The 9,521-nt window shown below is 41.9% G+C and overlaps 1 protein-coding gene and 1 pseudogene across 2 annotated transcripts in view; both read right to left on the reverse strand.

Moving 5' to 3' along the window:
• Window positions 1–7,031, reverse strand: part of LOC311488796 (NXPE family member 3-like) — a 148,469-nt pseudogene extending 141,438 nt beyond the window's left edge. The window contains exons 1-2 of the transcript in view: window positions 7,004–7,031; window positions 6,745–6,890 (exon numbers count right to left, since the gene is read on the reverse strand). The product of the transcript in view is annotated as an NXPE family member 3-like (transcript). The remainder of the gene's footprint in view (window positions 1–6,744; window positions 6,891–7,003) is intronic.
• LOC311488715 (NXPE family member 3-like) lies at window positions 2,336–6,282 on the reverse strand (the record flags this gene model as incomplete). Its single annotated transcript, XM_084545566.1, has 5 exons — window positions 2,336–2,892; window positions 2,967–3,185; window positions 3,274–3,341; window positions 5,075–5,856; window positions 6,277–6,282. The coding sequence occupies 5 exons, from the start codon at window positions 6,280–6,282 to the stop codon at window positions 2,336–2,338; spliced, it is 1,632 nt and encodes a 543-aa protein (XP_084401692.1).
• Window positions 7,032–9,521: the final 2,490 nt, after the last annotated feature.

The following is a 9,521-nucleotide window of genomic DNA, read 5'->3' on the forward strand; positions in this document are numbered from 1 at the left end:
GCCTTATTGCTTTTATACACAGATTGGATTCGTCACAACATTAAAACTACTGACAAGAGAAGTGAATAACACTGACCATCTTGTGACAATAGTGTTCTGCTGGGACACCTTTGGACCTGGCATTCATGTGGATGTTACTTAGACATGTACCACCCACCTAGAGCAGACCAGACCAGACACCCCCACCCATAGCAATGACACTCCTTGATGTCAGCAACCATCCCCAGCAGGATGCAGCCTGACACAGGCACACACACAAAAATGGTTTAGGAACAACTCAAAAAAACATGAAAGACAGCACAAGGTGTTGACCAGGCCTCCAACTTCACTAGATCCCAAACTGATCAAGTATCTGTGGGATGATCCACAGAGGCCCCTCCCTTCAAGCCAGACTTCACAGGACACCCTCAGAAGGCCCATGTCCATTCTCTGATGAGTCACAACTGTTTTGGAGGAACAAGGAAGACCTACACAATATTAGGAAGGCGGTCATAATGTTATGCCTGATCGGTGTGTGTCCTGGTTGTTTAATTCGCTCATTGTTTCCCTGCACATGGTCTAACAGGAAGCATATGAAAACAAGGAGGCCACTTCCAACTGATACCATAACAATACCAGAAGAATATTTCCTGTTTATATCATAAGATGTGTTATGCGGTTCCACAATAATGTTGAACGAGAGTTACTGCCATTATGACATTTAAGTTTATTGAACACAGGCTGCGATACATGATACCCAAATGTTACAATCCATGTTACCACATAAAAGTTAAGCAAGCGTGTTGCGCACAGTTCGTATGCCAATGACAATGGTTTCCAAATCCGCCCGTGGATCGCTCCTTTAAATGTGTAGAAAAGCACACATGCTGGCAAACATGACGGCGACTCAGCTCATGTTGATGTAAACTGTGTGATAAGTCGGCCTCTGATTGTCGCCAGGGACAAACAGATTTGATACCAAATAGGCACATTTGTTTGCAAACCAACCTAGTGTTTATTTCACCCTGATAATTCATGACAAAAAAAATTCAAAGACAAAAAGAAAATCATACCCCTTTTGTGGCCTGAGGTCTGGGTCACAGCCCTGCCAATCACTCACACCCTGTCTGTGTGCTGCTACCTATTACCCCTCGAGCCCTACCACTGAACAGGTGAGCTCCCTCCCCAGATCCATCATACAATATTTGGTTAAATAATATACCTAAACAAATACATATACTCTGAATGCCTCTACTGTTATAAACCTCATAAAACCCTTACTTAGCTAACATTCACCCATAGCAATCCTTTACAGTCACCAAACATTTGCTAGCCCCCCCTCCAATTATCACAATGGTCTCTCCCGGGACCTTTAAAAAGGTGTTCAGACCTCTTTTAGGCTGAACACCTGAGGAGACAGCAAAGGTAAGAAAACATTATTCAACGCCAGATTTCCAAACATACAGACAAATTGTTCCACTAAAACACTACACCAGCCTTTCAATGTGTTTCTCTTCCCAGGACAGGCCCTCATAAGTAGCAGCTGAGAGGCCCCACCAAGAGAAACACACAATAAAATACATTCAATATTTCAGCTTTGTGTCTGTGAGTTATTTACTTAATCTTATCTGATTGAATTGATTGCTGTTATGTAATTAGTTCCAGTGATGAATAGGACCTTCACCACAATAATAATTCAGAAATCAAAAGAAAATACATGGAAATGGGGGGTGTTCAGTGTCCATGAATGTATTACATTTCAGTATGGATCCCACATATAAAGAGGAAATGTACGTAAAGGTCGAGGCTCAGACAAACACACATTGCTGTTGGGATTTGATCTGTTGTACATTTGCCAGACTTGTTAAATTGGACACGCTGAAAGGCTGAGAGTCTCTGTCCAGAAGAGATAAAAGTCGACCACACCAAGACGGAAAACTTAGACCTTAAAAGTAAATAATTGAAGGTATACAAGCAGAAAAATAAAAAAATATGCCCAGCATCTAATAAAGGTGCAGGATTTGTTAGAGTTTTTCAGCTCTTGAGCTTAAGTCCTTTTCATATTTTTCCTGCTATAATGATTTACAGTGGTCGTGTTGTGTGCTGTAGACACATACAAACATTTGAAACTATAAACGGAAAGTGGGCGTGTACGGTATGGAATTTAGTGTTGTTGATGCTATTACAGACAGAAAGCTGTACTTGGAGTGCTGCTTCACATTAACAGTGAAGTTGGCTCAGGATGAAACACATATATATTTTAACAGAGAACAGCCTGAGAGAATTAAAGTAAAACCGTTAAAACCAATAGTCCCCAGTTTCCTTCAACAACAAACCCACTATCATTGCTGCATTTTTAATTTTGGCTGTTCTCTGGGCAAATGTAAGACAAAAGCATGTCTATCATGTTCTTGACAATGACTGGAGGAGGATGCACGTCATGAGGGAGGCGGTGTGCCAAACTCATCTGCCAGGCGTCCACCACCAGAACGTTCAGTCCCTTGAACATGGCCCTGAGCACCTTGTCAAGCTGCAGCGAGTACCAGTCGCTGTGGTAGAGACTCACCTCCTGGTCCACGGCTCGGAGATTGGCTGATCGGATCACTACGAGGGTCCCCGGCGCTCGGCCCATGAGCCTCACCAGTGCCTGTCGAATGTGGCGAAGCCGCCGTATGTATACCTCCACTGGAAAGGTGTTGAAGTGGGCCCAGATGCTGAGGACCACCACGGTGTTAGGGCCCCCGGAGATGCCATCCAGCTCGTTTGAAATGTACCGTAACTCACTGGACATGACGGTTGTGAAGATGATGGGAGGGCCATGGCAGCGGTACTTCAAGAGAATATTATGGGTGATGTCTACCGCCATGAATGGCCCGGCATTTTTAGGACTGTGCAAGTTGAACTCCTTTAATTCTGGATAAGATACAATAAATTAAATTTAAAATGAAACGGAAAAGAGTCATTCAGGATGAGACAAAAACACTCACCTGGTACAGAAGCAATGAGGTACTCAAACCACTGGCGGACAGTGGAGTCTCCGTACATGTGGATCACTTTGTTCTTCAAACACTGAGTGATGGAAGATGACTGATTAAACTGACGCATCGTAATGCCAGCTAACGGCCTCCACAAGTCTTTATAGTAATATCCAGATGGTGCTAAATTGTTTGGTTCTGGTTTCATGGTGCTGCTTTCTTCCACTCCGTCTGTATCTGATACAAGACGAGACAAATGAGTTGACTGGAATTCAAATAATGCACAAACTACAAATGTCACTCTGCCGGTATATCCTACCATTCTGTGGCAGAACATTGATTCTGTCGGGTCCTGAAGCGTGTATGTGAACTTTGATGTTTACACGACTAAGACAAAAAACAAAAAGCAACATATTGTTCACTGTTCTAGTAAAGGCTATCTTTATCTACTGTCTCAAGTATTTAGACTTCCTCACTCAGTAATTCACTAAAACAGAACTTTCAGGGAACTTTCTATCTGTGGACTACGTTCTGTTGAGAGAAATCAGAAGTGAAAGTACTGACTAGTGAAAATTTTTGACCATTGTGTAACTTCTTGCTTATGATATTTGAACATTTATTCAGTCGCCTGGCATCTAATTAACATTAACCCTAACCCTAACTGGCATCTGGAATGTCTAATTGACATCTAATTGATATATATGAGCAATATACAGAACCAACCAGACCATATATGGAATCCTTTCTTAAAAATGTACATGAGATTAAGAGTGGACATAATTGTGACAATTGATGGATGAAATAAGGTCTATGTTTGGACACAATTATTGTCAGTAGAGAGAGCAAACCTGATACCAAAAGTACCGTATTGTTTGATAAAGGGCAGTGTCCAGCCCCATATGGTAATGAGGCACCACACACTATAAAAACAGATGCGTGACACCACGAAATCAGTCTGAACTCGCATAGTACCAAGAATCAGACCCGAGTTTGTATCTTTTTAAGAATAAACTTCTCGACTTTGAAGATATTCCAGATACCAATAGACTCCAAGAACCTAGATTACGTGTTGAAGTAAAGAGGTACAGGCTACAACTGGCCCTGCCCGGTGCCTCATACTTTTCTTTGACAGTTCTTTACATAAGCAAGCTGGTCTCCCTAAGACCATAGATGATATATAAAGATGGAGGACATGACAGTTCCTCAGAAGTTAAAAGTATATCAAAAATGCTGACATCTTACCTGGCTGGTGAAATAATTTGCAACTACAGTCTGTGCATCAGTGACTAGAGTTGGAGATACGCCTGGCCCATGATACCAAGATGAGTAAAGCTATGAGTGAGTCCAGATTGTGGCAGCCAGCGGTGTCCTTATAGCTTACATGGTGCCCCATAGCCTGACGAGCCAGACCCACATTAAATGTAGGGTCTGGGCACTCTCCATAGACAGGGCTCAACCGGAGGGGTGGGATAAACGGTTGTCTTTCAAACTCCCTCTCCACGCAATAGGATAGCGCTACAACCAATCAGAGCAACGAAGAAGGTGACGTAGTCAGAGCGACGGAAAAGAGAGTTCCTTTCTCAGAGAAAAGCTTAACTTCAAGTCTTTCAGAGTGGCGGCCAAAGCCGATTCGAAAGAAAGTTGTTCGCTAGCAGCAGCCATCGCTCTGGTAGTTCTAGCAGGATGGGGAATTCACGCGTAATTCACGGAACTTATAGAGAGCCGAAGTCCCGCCCCTTCCGATTGCCTCCATGGGACCTGTCTTTTGAAAAAATATGAACGGCATTCTATGGCAAAAGATAAATTATTTTCTGGTCCCGATCGACTTGTGCCTTGGATTATACATATATTGTTTTTCAGAATAAAAAATGATTTTACATGTCAAGAATGTCACAGTTTGTCGCAAGATAGTTAAGTAAAACGCTATGGAAAATACGTAATTAAACGAACTACAAGTCCAAGTCGCTTACCGCTTACCCGCATGCTGGCGCGTACAGAACCGACCAAAACTCCCTTCGTGTAACTACAGCTCTCGACATGAACCGATTTATAATGATTTTCACCTCGTTTGATGCTTCTGCCTTCAAGAATGAGCTATGGGATTAGTTAACTCTACAAACCTTTGGAAGAGCAGTGCTTCCTCCTTGGTGATGAGATGTTTCAAGTAGCCTCCTCTGAAGTGGTTGATTCTGGTGTCACAGCTCAGATTCTTTGGCTTATAGCAGTACCAGGGTTCGCCTGTGTAAAGGTCTGTGTAGTTGCACTGGGGCTGCTGGTCAGGGGGCAAGCACATGTTGCACACAGTAGTTTCTGACAATGGGCCCAAGCGGAACAGGCTCTTGAAATACACCCGATCAGGCCGTTCCTCCCTCAGCCGCCGCAGCACAGCAACGGCCTCGCTGGAGTGCACCAGTGTTATCTCAACCTGCGCTGACCCCACCCAGAGGAGCGGGAACAGAGCGGAATAAGATCCATTCCTGTGGTCCACCACCGTGCCTGCTACACCAGATTGGAGCTCCGGAGAGTGCAGCCTGGCCAAGATAAAGTCCCCGCCGTAGCGCTTGGGACGACCATCAAAGTCATGCATTTGGACAAGGGCCTCAAGCTGGTCCCCAACGTGCCACTCTCTAACTCCCTTGCTGGGAAGGATGGCGAAGAGGCTGTGCACGGGGTCGCTAGTGTTACGGATGGCGGCAGGTGTAGAGTGAGGCGGGGGCAAAGGCCAGGCGATAGACTCCAACAGGTAACGCTCTTCCAGTTCATCTTCGGGCGAGGGTTTCTGGTCCAGATGGGCACAGAAGGTGTGGTTGTGATGAAAAGTTGGGAGGTTCTCTGAGATGAAGGACAACTGGATCCTATTCTGCAGCTGGTAGAGGGCTGAAATCATGTGGGAGTTCCAGTTCTAAGGAGAAAGAAAGAAAGAGTGGTTGGCACACTATGGACTAATGAGTAATGCAACCAGAATGAAAACTTTTTTAAGGTGAACAGTCCTGATCAGGGGTGGAGCTGCACGTTTCAACAGGATTTTTATCAGACTGAGAGCATATGAGGTTGCATTATGAGAAATTTAGGATCCAGCGTGTTTGGAATTAGACCAAAACTATGGCTAAAATACTAAATAATTTGGCTTCTGTTGCTTTGATATTAATTTAACATTTGTTTATTCTTTTTGTGTGTTTTTCCATCATGCAACAGTGTTTGTCTTAGTAACTCTTCCTGGATGGTTACCCAGGGACAGTTTTGTCCTCTTGAGTGAGGCAATCTTGTCAAAAATTGCAGATTTACTATCATTGTTTGGAGCACTTTGGAGCAGTTTTCCTACTTTCATGTGGGATATATTGGTAAAGCGCTGTAATGTAAGTTTTTCCACACAATCAATACAAATGGTTTATGCTTTCAGGGCCCGTGCCTGGGAGCCAGACAGATGGCTGAAAGGAGTGAACAATGTGACCTCCAGTGGATAAGAAGCATAAAACAGATCTACACTTTGTATCATTTACTCATTTGGCACTCCCAATGCTTGGTGCTTTGTCAGCCCATCTACAGATGTTAAATTAAGTACACAGAAAGACCAGGGTGTTCTGATTTCTTATTATCCACCACAGCGCACAATGAAAAGAAAAAGCAGTTGATTCTCTATAATATAAACTTTTAACTTGTTTACAATACATTTGGGCTACAACTCCGCTGATAATGTGCAGCATTGGTCCAGAGATACTGTACATAACAGACAGTCTAACCACTTCCCACTGGGGAAGATAAATTCATTTAACCCCACTTCTCTCCTCACCTCTACAGTGTGGATGTTGCTCAGCAGGAAGATGAGGACAGACAGTGCTAGGAAGAGGAAGATGAGGGCATATTTGGACAGATTTCGGTACATGGTGACCTCCTTCTGTCTCCCTTGATCAGGTCCTGTCTCACACTCTGCCGTCACTGCGATGACGATGTTGCCATGTTTTCATCTGCGTCCATAAACACTGTCATCAAGAAGGTTCTGTTGATGTTTGTGGAGAATCATTTGAGATGACATGAGATAATGCTGATACTCTGAATAAGGTTTGGTCCCAAATACATGTGTATAAGTAGTTAAGTCTCTGTTGAAAATAAATAATAATATTTAAACAGGTTACATTACAAAATGTCCACTCCATCCACTTAATTAAACCTATGCATTTCAGTATATAATTCACTCTGTGTGTGTGCTGCTGTCATATCAAAATCAACGGAGACAACAATTAGACTGAAGGATATTTGTCTGAACAAGACATTATTAGACTGGCGCTGGCAGTGTTGAAGAAAACATCTAATCTAATCTGCTCGTCCTACCAAAAACCCATTCCACAGACGCTCTACGAGCATTTTACTGAAAGCAATGATCTATCTAATGCATTCTAATACAGCGGATTTACTATTAAAATTGGCATTGTTGACGTGGTAGTGCATTATACTGCATATACTGATTATTAGATTTGTATTTTTATATATACTGTTATTGGAAAATACTTATAGTAAATACAATAGTCCTAACTTGTTCCCTAAGATTGGGTTAATTGTACTTCTTGCTATTTGCACCTCTCTCAAAACTGCATTTCATTGTGTATGTACCTGTGTTATATGCAATGACAATAAAGTTGAATCTAATCTAATATGTAGTTGTTTCTAGGTAGGGTTGTTTTGTGTGTTATTTTGGCCTTAGTTCACCCCGAAGATACCATCCACTCATTGTTAAGTCATTTCATTTTCTGTAAATAAATTCTTTCTTTACATTTGATTCATTGGTGTCTTGGTGGCTACTTGGGACTTGAGGTTGATGGGGGGCCTTAAATCATGTTGTGTCCTAGACACCTCTAGACTGGGCATAACAATATGTATAATTTTCACATAAAATTTTAGTAGAAGCAAGTTAATAAGTTAGTTAGTTAATAAGTTATAATCAGTGAATTTGCTTTAACAATTTCTGCTTAACAAGATTAATCTATCACAACTGTCGGTTGATCGATCTGTCAGCTAACCCTTACAGTTTAAATCATGGTTTTGTATATATAATATATGCTGCAATGGCGAGTTCGGAGCAAAGTTGCCGTTTTCAAGGTGGAAGTATAGTCACTAGTAGTGTAAAACCCGGCTCTTTTGAGGGATTCGGATCATTCTGAGTCACTCACTGATATGAGCCCGGCTGTGCGAGTCACTTGAGTCACTTGTCCGAAAATGGCCCGATTGCGAAAGAAAGTGTTTCCAGTACATTCACTCTTGACATAATAAAGCATAGTAAACACCTAAGAACGGATTATTACAGTTACCTGTTATTGCCATTTATCAGTTCATTGTAATCATGTAAACATGAAAATCATATCGAGTATCTTATATAAGCCTAAACCTAAAGCCCAAAATAAGGCTGTGCAAAAAAATAAATAAATAAATGAATGAGGACAGGGTCAAAACTACGAAAGAATATTTTATTTTCTTATGGTCTAAAATGTATGTGGAGTGGATGTAGAGTAGGCTATTAATTCACTCACAACATAGGCTCCAGTGAGATTCAGTATCATAACGTTACTCACAGTCTAGAAGAAAACAGACATTCTTGTCTGTGATTAATGGTCTAAATTTGAAAATACAGTCAGTTTTTTCGTCTTTAGACTGGCTGTAGGCGACAACAGATTAATAGCATTTGTGTTTTCTCTGAGATGAGAATGGCGCTTCACTTCACTTCACTAACACAGTTACTCAGAAGTAACTAATAACTATAACTAATTACTTTTTAAAAGTAACGTTCCCAGCACTGGTTGGCACCACAACAAACAACAGGGACACGGCGGGAAATAATAATCAATAGATGAGAGAAGATTAGTAAGCTTTTATAGAATCAACTCTGCAATAAATACCTCTGTAGGCTAACCAACGTCGCTGATGATGGTTTGGTCACATACTGCTGGTTTACTTACGGATTAGAGTGTGGTGGACCGTTGGAGTGGGAGGATGCTAGGGACAGAGACAGACTGGGAAGCAATCCATGGAGTAGTGGCTGTAATAGGAGGTAGTGATGTGTCATGCGCAAAAGAGCCGTCTTTAAGAGCTGATGCTGGGTAGTGAATCAGAAGAGTCGATTCCCATCCAGTGAGAGCCTGCTCACAACTGTTTTTTTTTTTGTTGTTGTTGTTTTTGCCTTCTGCTCGTTTATGTCTGTTGGGTGAGGACGGGGGTGCAACTTTGTTTTGATGGGCACGGCATGTGGCCAATAATATGTGAGGATTTAGGATCGTACGATTACATGAAATCAGAGAGAGGGCAATAGAGGCTGTGGCCTTGACAGTCTTCACTGCAAAATAACACATGGGCATTTGTTTGTTTAAGGCAGGGGTCGGCAAACTTTTTGGCTGAGAGAGCTATGAAAGCCACATATTTTAAAATAAATTTCTGCAAGCGCCATTTAATATTTTTTAACACTGAATACAAGTAAATGCGTGTATTTTTCAACCAACAATTTTAGAGTATAATAAGTCGAATTAAGTCGAATTCTTCTGTCCATCTGTGGCGAAATGTACGGTACTCCTCATCCTTTTT

Source organism: Chelon labrosus (genome assembly GCF_963514085.1).
Source record: "Chelon labrosus genome assembly, chromosome: 5".
NCBI classification, from domain to species: Eukaryota; Metazoa; Chordata; class Actinopteri; order Mugiliformes; family Mugilidae; genus Chelon; species Chelon labrosus.